Source organism: Xylocopa sonorina, chromosome 7 (assembly GCF_050948175.1).
Source record: "Xylocopa sonorina isolate GNS202 chromosome 7, iyXylSono1_principal, whole genome shotgun sequence".
Taxonomy (NCBI): domain Eukaryota; kingdom Metazoa; phylum Arthropoda; class Insecta; order Hymenoptera; family Apidae; genus Xylocopa; species Xylocopa sonorina.
Window position 1 is genome coordinate 6,789,167 of NC_135199.1, and position 13,377 is coordinate 6,802,543.

General features: G+C 33.8%; 3 protein-coding genes across 7 annotated transcripts; 1 reads left to right on the plus strand and 2 right to left on the minus strand.

Moving 5' to 3' along the window:
* Window positions 1-26: 26 nt before the first annotated feature.
* On the minus strand, window positions 27-2,055 carry Rps3a (ribosomal protein S3A). Its single transcript, XM_076898446.1, has 5 exons — window positions 1,919-2,055; window positions 1,344-1,447; window positions 805-1,127; window positions 386-547; window positions 27-238 (listed from the first exon to the last, which is right to left on the minus strand). The coding sequence occupies exons 1-5, from the start codon at window positions 1,978-1,980 to the stop codon at window positions 86-88; spliced, it is 804 nt and encodes a 267-aa protein (XP_076754561.1). The 5' UTR covers window positions 1,981-2,055; the 3' UTR covers window positions 27-85.
* A 251-nt stretch (window positions 2,056-2,306) lies between these two features.
* LOC143425544 (transmembrane protein 185A) lies at window positions 2,307-4,912 on the plus strand. Its single transcript, XM_076898437.1, has 6 exons — window positions 2,307-2,689; window positions 3,302-3,647; window positions 3,725-4,024; window positions 4,103-4,226; window positions 4,313-4,537; window positions 4,620-4,912. Exons 1-5 carry the CDS (start codon window positions 2,652-2,654, stop codon window positions 4,522-4,524), a joined length of 1,020 nt encoding a protein of 339 aa, XP_076754552.1. The 5' UTR covers window positions 2,307-2,651; the 3' UTR covers window positions 4,525-4,537; window positions 4,620-4,912.
* A 1,681-nt stretch (window positions 4,913-6,593) lies between these two features.
* On the minus strand, window positions 6,594-12,695 carry LOC143425546 (F-box/LRR-repeat protein 3). 5 transcript variants are annotated; one of them, XM_076898440.1, is made up of 6 exons: window positions 12,656-12,695; window positions 11,319-11,516; window positions 8,500-8,689; window positions 8,204-8,423; window positions 7,601-7,846; window positions 6,594-7,447 (listed from the first exon to the last, which is right to left on the minus strand). In XM_076898440.1, exons 3-6 carry the CDS (start codon window positions 8,687-8,689, stop codon window positions 7,276-7,278), a joined length of 828 nt encoding a protein of 275 aa, XP_076754555.1. In that variant the 5' UTR covers window positions 11,319-11,516; window positions 12,656-12,695; the 3' UTR covers window positions 6,594-7,275. The 5 variants fall into 5 exon arrangements, with proteins under 5 accessions (XP_076754555.1, XP_076754554.1, XP_076754557.1 ...); XM_076898439.1 differs by lacking the exon at window positions 12,656-12,695 and adding an exon at window positions 11,676-11,737; XM_076898442.1 differs by lacking the exons at window positions 11,319-11,516; window positions 12,656-12,695 and adding an exon at window positions 10,994-11,017.
* Window positions 12,696-13,377: the final 682 nt, after the last annotated feature.

The window sequence follows — 13,377 nt, forward strand, 5'->3', positions numbered from 1 at the left end:
TCGAAAAGAAACAAATAAATAGAAAATTATATTTCCACTGGAACGTGACTTTTATTTATATCAAACATGTAAGAGAATTACTCTCTTAAACAGATTCCTGTACAGGTGGTTCATAGCCTTCTGGTCTATCAACCTTTGAGCCACTTTCACCAACTTCTTCGGTTTTGCTACCTGCACCATCACCATGGAGCTCCAGTAATTTACTTAATTCAAAACGTGGCTTCTTTAATACTTTTACCTACAATAAGACGTGCTAGTTATATTTAAACATAATATTTAAATCGAGAATGTAGTAACTTCTTCTATGTATAAGGAAGAAATGGGCTTTTATGCCAGATTGATATCATATTGAAAATTATAAAAATAGTCGCTTTTGCTTATATACCTTTCGAATATAGACATCATGAAGTGGGTAAATTCCTTGTGAAGCTTTCTCAATGTCTTTGGCAGTAGCATCTGGTAAAAGCTTACTGACCACACCCTTCAAATCACTTTTCGTAACATCATTTGTAATCGTATCCACCATCTTCTGCCTAATTTTCTTGACCTAAACACAAATATTCATCCATATATTCTACTTTCAGCAATAACTTTTTATATAGGCATAATAAATTTATATTTGGTTTAAAATTGTTGCAACATCAAATATCACTATTTTCTAATTCAGAAATAGTGTGGTAAGTGAGTGCTTTTTATTTTATGCAACATCATAAAACATGAAAATATTTATATAATTTTCATGCACTTTAAGTTGCAATAATTAGACACTTGAAAAGATATATTTGACAAGGTTAAGATACTAACCTGGGCATGTTGAGCGTAACACGTTTTCCTAGTGCTCAATTGATCTTTGTTGGTAAAACCAATACAGAAAACTCTGAGAAGATAACCATCAGTGGTTTTTACATCAACATTAACTTCTATCAGAGTTTGCCATTTCTTTACCATGGATCTCAATTTGTCCGTAGTTAAGTCCATGCCATGGAAGTTGGTTAATACATTGCGATGTTGAACATCTTCTGCGATAAGCCTAAATTTACGAAAAGACCTTTCTGCATCCCCATCATTCTGCAAATCTGCCAGAGAAACTTCAAATACTCTGTATTTTAATCCCTCGGAAGCAATCTCTGTAAAGACAAACAGATTAATGGAGAATAAAAATATAATGCGATGCAGGCATATGCATTTGTGGCAAGAACTACATTTCGTATCATCATAACTGAAATAATACCATCGTGCAATCTGCCTTTTCTTTATGCAACACAAAACGCCATATAAAGCATTGATACAACTTTCATGGAGCTGGGGTTGCAATACTTTTTTTGATAACTAGAATATCTTACTTGTTCCTTGAGTTCTGTTAACCAATGTTTTACCAACATGACGGTTGGTAAACATTGATGGTGCTTTAACATCGTACCAATCCTTGCGAGTGAACGGATCTACACTGTAATCAAAATGGAAACCTAGGTTAGAATTTAACAATCAAATCGAACCTTTTGGTTAAGATCAATAATCAGCTATAAATTCAGTAACTTCTTAAATTGAAAATTCAATTTGTTTCATTTACTTTATGTTACGAACATATAATATATGTAAATTGGTTTAATCAGTATTAACACTTCAAAAGATTTACAGTACGAGACTTTCAAACAGACGCAATATATTAAAATGATAACTACAAACTTTAATTTGAGACTATAATTATTGAACTATATGGGGAAATAACTCTAAAATATAAATTAAATATTGACAAAATAGATGTATTAAGCATGGAATGCGTGCAAATGCGTTTCAGTGTCAGGCATGTAGAATCTATTTCGATACAAGGCATCTTTGGTGACAGCAAAGAGAAAATTATATTTTTGTAAAGAGGGATATCTAAGATATATCGGAAAAATATTATAAATTCACTTACATCTTCTTCTTCACACCCTTTTTACCTCCTTTTGAAAGCCCCTTGTTTTTACCCACCGCCATGATTGAAGTTACACACGAAAAGAATCACGTTCGCACTAAAGCGGAAGCTGGCAGAGCAACCTACTAGCCACAGACGTATACACGAAAGCTGATTGGTCGACCTATTCTTTTATTTACAATTCGAACAATCACGTTTAAACAATATTTTATATTATATACATTACTAAAAAATTATATTCTTAGAGCTATGTATATTTAATGTATCCGAACGAATTTTCATTGCTAATAATTAAATGTGTATTAAGAGTGTTTACTAGAAGGTTACGTACAATAGAGAATAAGGAAACTCACCTTAAAAAAAGCGATGCATGTATGTCTGGAAATAATACTTGCACAGATATGCAATGAAATATTCGGTACGTTACGATTTTTGAATACGTAATTGCATTTTACACAAAAGAGTAAAGTACTCTGTTTATATTTGTTATGTCTAACATATCGAATGTCGACAGCTGTTGGCCTTCGGCTAATTTCAGTGCAATTCGGATTTTCGCATGTAAGACAGTGGGATTTATTTTTTCCTCGAACGCAAATGCAGAGCCCACCGTTCGTCTTCTTCCGCGATAAATTGTACGGTGAATGAAACAATTTTTAGTGGAATGAATGCGTGCACGGTGGTCATCACAGAGATTTACGTCAACTAGTTGGCCTATTAGACTACTCTTATAATCATGAATCTTCAAACATTGTTCCAAGATTTCAATCCGAGGTAGAAATTTTTTACACAGGAATTTTTAAACGTTGCTCTTAATCTCGAAATTCGATAGTGAGTTTGTAAAAAAGGAAAAGGTGTGACGAAATTTTACATTCACTGGAATATACGTAATGGATTCATATTGTTTAATTTTAGTCATGATTCTTCCTTTTTTAAACTGCAATTTCATTTAGCAGGTTTACTTTTCGATGATTGAATCGAACATCTATTGATATTTTCAATTTTAACCTGCAATGCACTTTTTAACTAGGTCACAAGTTTATTTTAAACAAATGTTCATCACACGTTTTATCTTTGTTACAAGGTTGATGACCTTTATCATGAATTATCGAAAATATTTGCCGTATCTATTTTTATGCTGATAATATATATTATTTAACAATTAAAAGAAACTTTCTAAACTTTCTATTTTGTACAATTTAATAAAAAGCTTTAAGGTCACAACGTTTATGATAACAATTTTTATATTGTATAGTATAATTCACCTAATTCTAATTTATCTATTAAGATATTAATAAGAGATGAAATTAAGTAAAAGTTTATGTTAAAATATAACAGCATTTACATATTAAGATACATATTAATCTATTTCAATTTATATTTTAGTAAATTTTTGGTACACACCTGTTTGATGATATTTACAACACTATTTGCACTTCGCTTGGATGGATTCATAGAGTGGAGTTATTGGACTGTATTTACTCCAATATGGTTTTGGAAGGGTATAGTAATCTTGGGTGCCACCATTGGAAGTTATGTGTGGTGGAGGAATCCACACGCAAGGCTAGAAGGAGATGCTTATGTACATTACAAAGCAATGCTGATTACATTAGCATTACATTTGATTCTGTTAATGTTTGAATTGTTAGTATGTGATAAACTAGAATCTGAAAGGCATCTTTGGATACTTGTATTTATACCACTTATCTTCATCTCTATCGTGTCAGTAGCTGTAAGTAATTTTTCCCTTGTATACCAGAGAGATACAAACTAATTCTATGGAAAATATAAATACTATTATCTGTTTAGGTTTGCATATGGGCTGCGAAGCATGATCGATCATTTGAACTTGAATTGTTTTGCGAAGTCAATGTACTGCAATTCATTTTCTTGGCATTAAGACTAGATGGTTTTATAACGTGGAGTTGGGAAGCAGTGTTTGCTCCTCTTTGGGTGCTCTTGTCTTTATCTCTGATTGCAGTACTATACGCAATAGTGTTCGCAGCAGTTTTATTAAGAACTCCACAGATTAATGCCAGGCAAAGGCGGACATCTTTGAATTCAGCATTGGCATACACGTTCCTTGTAGTTCCAATTTTAGTGTTCCAGGTAATAATAAAAATAATTTAAACTAAATGAGGATGCGATTAATAAATTCTATTAATGATATTTTTTCATACATTTTAGGTGTTGTTAGTGAATAAATTGGATGGAGATATTTCACTGAATTACACCACAGTAGCAATGCCACTTTTAATATCACACATAACACTTATTTTTATGTCTTTTGATGCAAAAGGGGGAAACAGATGTAACAAAATAATATTAAATTTTCATTAAAATATTTATAATAAATTTACCAATAAGCTTAATACTAAATACTGTTATTAATTCTAGGGTGGTTTGGTATTAGAAAGGACTTTTGTCACTTTCTACTAGGCTTGTGCCCATTGCTTCAAGAATATGGTAATATTTCTTACCAACCAAGAAGCGAGCAGGACCAACCACCATCAGAACCAATGGTCTCAGAAAAAAATGAGAAACATGTTAAAAAAATGGACCTAATGAAACCTGTTATACCTATAATTTCGATTGATATGCCGGATTGATTGTGTTGCTTAGGTATACAGACAAGTGTACATATTACGAACAAATAATTAATAACATTAACTTCAATTTGATATAAATATTTCATACTCTACAGGATCGATATAGATATTTAAAATGTTTCTATCGATATGACCGTTCGTACCAGAAGCCATATCTTAATGACTAACAAACAGGTGCGTAAATGATAGTGAGATCTGTTACAGAAGAAAAGGAAAAGTTATTATTTTCAGTACGATATATCGTAATGAAAATCTTGTTATTGTTAAACATATTGTGCGCCAAGGCAATCATAATTATATTACCTTTTTTTGTTCTCGGGGCTTGAGCTTTTCACCAGTGTGGTGAAGATCTTTATAAAAAAATTTCGTAATAAACGGATCCTTGCTTCGTCGTAATGAGACAGAAATTCAATATTGAATGTACATATACGAACAGGCCCCTGGAGCAAATTTAGCAGTCGTAGTGCTCAAAAAAGCGTTGTCTTGTAAAGCTGCATTAATTTTTTGCGTAATCAAACACTTAAATTATGCGTAGAGTAAAGAACCAACCCGTCCACATGTTTTCATCGCTCCTCTGTAATTATGTAGGTTAATTTTACTGACCTATTTTGTTAAGCCAGTTATTTTCACAAATGTTACATAGCGGTAGCATTATTCTTACTTTGCCAAAAGTAGCGGATGGTGATAGTGAACATGCCTAAGCTGGTGCTAAAAAACTAACGATATTTTAGACATGTTTTATATACAGCTGTGAACTACGTTTAACATTTAAACTGAATCTTGATATGCTATGATTCGTACAGAGCCATGTATGATTTCACAATTTCTTACATTTTAAATGAATTTTATGTTATAAACATAAATTTTTAACTTCCTGCTAAAGAAAATCTTTAATTTAAGTAGTATTTATTCGTGTTTTAAAATTCACTAGCTCTGTATAAATCATGCCAGAAAAGTTTATAATGTATATATAGTTAATTATTAACTAATACATAATTATCACTATTTTAGTTGATACAAAATTTATTATTAACATTGAACTGTTTGCAGATAGAAATTTATATGTATATATACATACATGTATATATACATGTGTAAGGGGTAAACAGTATAAATCATGTTAACACTACGAACAGTACAAATACTTATTACGATTTATATTTTGCATTTCATTTAAAGAAATTTCGTTTACACGTTGTATATTACTTAACATTCTAAATTTTTTATATTAAATGAGACTTAATAGTACTGTTCATTATCCTAAATTAAAAAAAGGAAAATCACTTTGATTAATGAGCAAAATTTGTTAACAGAACGGTAATAATAAAATTCAATATTGTATTTTATTTTTATTCTTATGAAAATATTTTACATACGTTTGAGCCCCTCTATTTTCAAATGATTTCCACTTTAATAGGAAACTTTTAATCTATATTTGTAACAAGCCTGTTGGTGACAGATAGTTAAGAACAAAAGCCATATGTTTACATTAGAATAATTTTTCTACGTGTTCCTAAAGTTTTTGCAATATATATTTCTCATTAAAATATTTATATTGATATTAAAATAGGGGTATAGTCATTTTAAAACGTACGATAAACGTGTTCAAAGGGCTCTGTTACTTTAAGCGTTAAATTAGGTTCGTATATACGCTTGCTACATTGGTTGCTTAACGATGGCTAATAATTAAATGCATTTTGTAATTGATACCTCAGTTATATATTGGAGTGATTTAATTTTCATTTTATTTTTTAAATTATTCTTTTTTTTAATGGAAATGGATAATTTCATGAAGGTATAACATTTTTTCGATATCATCAGTAAAAGAAGTACAGATACTTGTTTACAATTAACTGAATAATTTGTAAACGCAGCTGAAATATGTAAATTGTTAGAACGTTAGTTTTTTAATCGGCCTTAATGACAAGAGTTTGGATATATCGGCTGGGATACAAGACTGAGCGCCTCGCATTATTAAGATAGCATCGGAAAGATGTAAAAAAAGAAAAAAGAAAAAAAGAAATTTAGTCATTAAGCGCAGCGATTGTAAACGTTATTAGATATTGTAATTACTAAGTATACCTAATCATTTATTGTGTTATAATGTAGAAATAATGTACATACTCTGTTATATATTATAATAACATTATAGAGTATATTAATTATTGTATATTATACATATCTATCATGAGCGATGGTTGGTAAATATAAGTATTGGTATCGTTTTATTTTATATACACCACATGCAAGAGGTACCATTATAATCTAATAAAGTTTCTATTTTTGGTATTAATAGACACGAGCAATTTTTACAATACGAGATTTTGTTTTTCGTTCATTTTTTATGTATATATGTATGTATATAGGTAACATTCGATCTATCAATCACGATACACCGTTCATGCGGTGTAAATTAACGAAAAACGGAAATAACTACGTGACTAAAGGTATGAGCTTAATAACGATACACTAAATATCTGGCCTCCTAAAAGGTTTCTTTACAAACGATGAATCTAATAAGATTATTGAAAATCTACAACGTGTATACAATATCTATGCTGTAAATTATACGATTTCTTAAGTGTACAGTTTGTTTCCATGTAAAAAATAGAAAAGGATATATACTTACACGTGCGTACGCATATATCCGTAAAGTCTAAATTTATCACTTACTGGTATACACGCAAACTATTGTCGGTCATTAAGTGCATTTGCATTTTGTATTAAAGTGCTTCGGTTATTCTTAGATCCTCAGCACAATGGTATATATTCAGGTACCCATGTACGACCAAGGAGTAACGAGATGTTTTTTGATACTTCCGTGACATCAAGCTCCGAATCTTCTATCAACGATGTCTCCCAGATGTACAGTATTCGCAAACGTTTCGCGCAGATTGTAACAAATTCCAACAATCCTAAGCAACTGAGCATGCCAGAGAAAGAAAAAGAAATATCATTGACAATTTATAATACAAATTAACAATTTTATTTATATTTATATAAAGTCTAAAAAATCAAAAGGAAAAATTACTGAACTTATACTAGAGAAAGATATATATGGCAGTGCGGTACATACGTGATTTCACAATCACCCAAACCAATAGCACTGAGACGTGGACATCCTTGAGCGATAGAGAGTAGTGTATGATCGATTAAACCGGGCCCATAAGCTGCAATCACTAGCTCGACCAAACGTGGACACTGATACGCTATACGTAACATGATTGCTTCCGATGGTGCTTCTCCAAAGTACAAATGCGTTATAGGAACGTACGGTGCGAATAGCGGACTCTGATCATCTTCATTCGTCATGTAAGACAATCTAATTTTATTGCACAGAACGGAAAGTTACATTACATTCATAAAGTGGAATTCAATAATGTGCTATCTTTCTTTTATCTTAGATGTTTCTTAGTACTAGCAGTTAAATATCAAATTGAACCATGAAAGTGTATACAGAAACCTTTAAAAAGAAAGACTGAAGGATGTTACATTTTTAAAATGTACATTTTACATTTTAAATAACATAATATATTTTTATGCAGTTCATCGGCATTCTTTTGTTTCAATTTTTCCACCCATGATATAAAGAATTTGTTATTATTCTATTTAAATATATAGATCTTTTTAAAATCCATTATATACACAATGTTCAAGGTAATGTATAATGTGCACTCACAGCACAAGATTTATGTTCGGCAAGTGGCTGGAAAACGTGAACCAAGCCTTATCGCTGACTCGCGGAAGTGGTTTCGTCTCTGGATGCACTTCTAATCGCAGAGTCTCCAATTGCACCTGTTTCTCAGAGCCTAAGGCTAACAGCAATTCGTCGCTAAGTAACGAATAAGACAGTGATAATTCCTGTAAGTATCGACAGTAACTGACTAATGCCTGAATCCCTATAAAAATCAAACTTTTCGTTGGTATGATTGAGGTCCTGTTGCAATTTTAATGTATTTATATCGTTTGTCGAACCTTCAGGTAACAGTCGAGGAAACCCCTTGACTCGGAGAAGTTGCAAGGTTTTTGAAGAGTCCTCATCGGTTCCAGCACGATCCTTTTTTTGCCCGATCGAGTCCTCATTTGATATTGTCATGATAGTCTTAAACTTATCATTGTCGATCTCCAGAAAAGTGGGCTTTGCAGTAGTCATTAGTGCCAGCATCTACGCGAAAAAAAATATTAAATTGATAAAAATAATCAGTCATAACAGAATTTAAGCGGTAGCATATGCATTCAGTTTTTATCAATGCAAATTTACATTTGTAATAGAAATTAGTGACTGAAGGATGTATTTCAAGGTAAAAAAATGATACTTTCTGAAATTTTTCTATTCCATAACTTACTTTTTCCCTGAATTAGCTTTAAAATTTCTAGAAAATTCCCAGAACTATTCACTATGCTAAGCGCAAAAGCTTAGTGCTCTAACGTCAACGCGTTTTCACGTCACCACCAAATTCCATACTTTTACAATACACAGTTACGATCACCGAAGCCACTTGACAGCAGTAACAGTAATTTCCTCGCGACATTTGAATCCCTTCGTGTATCCATAGTTCATCATGAAATTCGCGAATTACTGATACTTCCACAATCCCCTGGACATCCAAAAGAACCCTCCAAACTCCACCACCGAACCAGATAAAAAAAATCAACCCATCGTTAGTTTTCCCTCGAACCTTACTTATCCCTTTACTTTCCCCCTTGTGCGTTAAATACATCACCCTGAGGGCTTACTTTCGGCTCACTAATCTCCTTTTTAGAGGCTCACTTTCAATCTAGGTACAATCCGTCACGATCGAAGAATCTCGCTACTTGAACACCTTATTTGAACCAATAACATCTAGCAAATAATCAGCACAATCGAGTTTAACATGTCCAGGGAAGACGCGCGACTTTCGAAGATTCTTCAAGGTGTGTACCAAGTTGCTGTGCATGGAGCCCCGGCAGGCTCCGCGCGACTACAATTTTTCAGGAACTCGAGGATCAGAGTGGAACGTCGAGGAACGCAGGACCGCAACTCAGAAGCGGAGAGAGACGGTGTGCCACAGGTGACGGCGAGAAAAAGCGAAAGGACGACTGGAAAGGCTGTTGTAATCGTTGTGCAAGAGGCAACATTGATCGAATTGGGACCACGGAGTGGCTGGTGACTAGGACATGCACGTGCTAGGCATGTATTGTTGCGGCGGGATCGCGCACAGTATCTGGAAGAAATACTACTAGAAACTATTTCATCTAATTAATTTGACTTCTCACTCTTTCAGGAAGTTATGAAATATATTCAGTTCTGTAGATATCATTTTTACCCTTTCGTGAATAAATCTGGAATCGTGTCGTAGAGCCATAGAGACAAAGATCTCCTAGCTGGAGCATTCGCGTGCGTTAAATGGAAAGGAAACTCTAAAAACATGTACTATGTTATATTTCTAACAACGCATAGAAATAGGACAAGTTTATAGGAACGGTACATAAATATATGCAAGTATACCTACAATCGTAGATTCTGCAACACGACGGTATATTTTCTATCATCTGTATACACTTTGAATTGCCCCAGGGACCGGTAAAAGTATCGGTTGCCCATAGAAAGCGGTCACGGACTACGTAAAACGTTCCTCAGCCTCTACCAGGCTACTCACGTGCTTGCGTTCGGAGATCACGTGGATCTTATGCCGGAAGACTGTGCAATGCGATATTTTTCATCTTTCCCTTCGAACTATGGATACACGATAGACGTATCTTTCTCACCAAACATTTTAAATAACTTCATTTCTGAGTGACAAGGTCCACGTTGCTAAATTCTACGTCCTACAACGTTATATCGGTGGATATAAAGAATTTATATTGAAAGAACGATGATTCTGTGTAAATACGAAAGAGAAAAAGAATTCTGAATAAGTACAACAATACGAGACATTTGTTAGTTATTTTTAATTACTACATTGCACAATGTTGTGCAATACTTAAAGAAGGCTACGAGATTACAAACCATGCTAATTTAACGTTAAATGTCCTAGGAAAGATTGTATACCAGTCGTAGGCAAAATCTTATTTGAAAAAGGATTAATTGCTCTTAATTGGTTTGCTGTGACACAGATGAGGACATTAAAAAGACTAATCTCAGGCGCCTTTTTAAGCTATTTCATATTTCGTGCGATTAATAAAACGTTTATAATCTATAAAAGTAGGTCATGGACTTATGCAGCCTGTTGCTGGTCTGCAGTAGACCATTCACGTGTTTCCTTCTACAATTCACATGTATCACGAGGAGAAAGGGCACAGATATAAATTGCTAATTAAAAAACGTTCGACAAGTACTCTAAACACTTAACTCATTATCTGTATCGAAGATAACTTCATTCCTATATTAAAAGAAAAATTAAATTCATATATTTCCTCATAAAATTCCAATTAATTTTCGCAGGAAACTAACTACAAACAATGGATGACAAATACTGATTATTTTTACCTGATACCAACGCAATAACTTAAAGTAGATTCCGAATAGATATCACATAGACGCTAGCATCTTCTCAACAATTTACCAGTGACTTTACGCAACGTAATCGTAACGTTTAAAAGAGGTATTACTCTAGAATCATCGATGGCCTTAAACATTGCTTCGTATTTTCATCTATATCGCCGTAAACGAAAGAAATGCATTGAACCTAAACTTCGTATCACTTCTATAGTATCAAAATATATCGATTACAGTTTACACGGCGGTGAACTTTCACCGATTAAACATTCAGTCACATTAAAGAGTAAATCGTGCCGATTAAAGGAATCGTTACCTATTATCCCGGTTGCGACTGAATCTTAAGTCCCTCCGGAGTGGTGATTTGCAAGTGAACGCGGATCAGGCGGCACAAGCTGACGAACGGATCGAAAATGCTTTTCGGTGGTGAATCGTGTTCTCTGGAAGCGAAACCCATTTACCTTCCAGTGGCACGGTGCCTGCATCCGACTCGGATTGCCCCTCGCGATGTTACCTGCAACGTAACGTTTCAGTTTAAAACAACCGTTCCTAGTAACTATTTTCATCACATATCAAAGAATCCACCGATCTTCTCGTCAAAACGTCAACATCACGCCACGCATTTCCTCTTCGCAATCATCCAAACTGCCTCCTAATTACTCATAATACTTACTAATCGCAGATGCGCTTGTTTTATTCCACGTTAACTGGCGTTACTTAACGCGGTAGTAGTTTTGGTATCTGGTTCCGGTTAAAAAGACTGGTTCACGTCGCACAAGCTTCGAAATCGATGCACGTAAAAAAAGCTCTCTGGTCGAAGTGAATATTTTCGCCACCGGTTTCTGCAAACCGGTCTCGACCTAATGCGTTGGGCTCGCCGTAACGTGGTACGTTGCGCGCGACGCTGCTGCACGCTATCGACGGTTGAAACACGTGTTCCCATGCTCACGTGCACCGTCCTTTAAACGATATACCTGTATATATACTTGGAAGGCATTCGACACGACTAACCAATGTACAGATATACCGTGTACACTTCTCTACAGCGCGATGTGCGTCATCATCGTTGCGTGCCGTTTCTTCCGTCTCTAAGACACAGTTTCCCAAACTATTCCGCGAAACGTCGATGTTCTGCGAACGATCGCTAAGTGGTGTACAAAAAATTCTTAGACCGACGTAAAGAACAACGAAATATTGTCTGGTTTATTATTAAACACATTGAAAAACGTTTCTTTTATAGGTATTACATGAAAATAGATTTTTATGTGGTCCTATTGATGCTTTTTAAGGAGTAATTGTTTGAAATAATTGCAACGAAGAAACAAAAGACAGCAGAAGCTTAACTGCTTTCTCCTGTTTCAATACTATCTTTTGTTATTGGATATATAATTAAAAATCATGAGTGTTTGACACTTAATATTACTGGACAATGTTTTTCATGTTAAATTTCTCGTTTCATAAAGCAAGCATAAAATAAGGTTTTCTTAAGGAATAAGAAATAAGGTTTTTTTAAGGAATTTAATTCATGTTACACGAATACTATGCAGGAATTTTAATGATCGCAACATTTATTTGGAATTGCAATTGGGTCTTGTACGTGTGACTTGTGTATTCAAAACATCTAGTCGGTTCTACGTGCCATAATTTATTTACCACGTATGACGTCTTGCTGATGACTCGTCGATATGTTTAAAAAACTGTAATCTGCAGAAAACGCAATTATCACTATCTATGATTCATTCGGAAGGAAATGTATGTAAAGAGAAGAAAGATAGAAGACTTTTCACTTGACAGTTACACGTAGTAAATATCATGACGCACAATTGGCTACTGAAGAAGAGCGTGTAACTTAGAATGGGTGGGAGCGATTGATGAACCGATACTTAGGAGCGTAACATTTCTGGGTAGCGTACATAAATTAGTGCTTCCCTCCTCTATAAGCATTATAATTAAATTTCTAACTAATCAATTTTACGATTAAAGCTTTTTGTAGAATCGCTTTCGTTTCAATTGTTTTGGTACTGTAAAAACGAAATGGGATATCTAGTATTGTAATACTTAAAAAAAAAAAAAAAAAAAAAATATATATATATATATAGAATATAAGATATCGTTACTTTACTGTTATGTAGTAAATAAGAATTATTATAGCTTAGCGAATTTTGAAATATATTGTTTGTAATAACATAGCAAATTTTTAAGTCATTTAAAATTACGGAATTATGGCGCTCTGAAAATATACGACACGCGCGCGCCGTTTGTGTGAACAAGTCGCAAATCGTTATCGACAGCGAAGTAAACTGTTGCAGACTACTAGCGTCATCTCTGTGGAAAGCACTGAAACTAACGCCTGACTGGTTTCAGCGTTCATCCGA

What these genes read in the sequence shown, in the direction of transcription:
- Rps3a (XM_076898446.1), bottom strand. Translation starts at nt 1,980, where the DNA reads ATGGCGGTGGGTAAAAACAAGGGGCTTTCAAAAGGAGGTAAAAAGGGT. An exon ending in GTTACGCTCAACATGCCCAG is followed by an intron (nt 548 to 804) that starts GTTAGTATCTTA and finishes ATTTGTGTTTAG; the next exon opens with GTCAAGAAAATTAGGCAGAA. An exon ending in ATGATGTCTATATTCGAAAG is followed by an intron (nt 239 to 385) that starts GTATATAAGCAA and finishes GTCTTATTGTAG; the next exon opens with GTAAAAGTATTAAAGAAGCC.
- LOC143425544 (XM_076898437.1), top strand. Translation starts at nt 2,652, where the DNA reads ATGAATCTTCAAACATTGTTCCAAGATTTCAATCCGAG. An exon ending in TTCCAAGATTTCAATCCGAG is followed by an intron (nt 2,690 to 3,301) that starts GTAGAAATTTTT and finishes TTTATATTTTAG; the next exon opens with TAAATTTTTGGTACACACCT. An exon ending in TCTCTATCGTGTCAGTAGCT is followed by an intron (nt 3,648 to 3,724) that starts GTAAGTAATTTT and finishes TTATCTGTTTAG; the next exon opens with GTTTGCATATGGGCTGCGAA.
- LOC143425546 (XM_076898440.1), bottom strand. Translation starts at nt 8,689, where the DNA reads ATGCTGGCACTAATGACTACTGCAAAGCCCACTTTTCTGGAGATCGAC. An exon ending in TCCTCGACTGTTACCTGAAG is followed by an intron (nt 8,424 to 8,499) that starts GTTCGACAAACG and finishes TGATTTTTATAG; the next exon opens with GGATTCAGGCATTAGTCAGT. An exon ending in CCGAACATAAATCTTGTGCT is followed by an intron (nt 7,847 to 8,203) that starts GTGAGTGCACAT and finishes CAATAAAATTAG; the next exon opens with ATTGTCTTACATGACGAATG.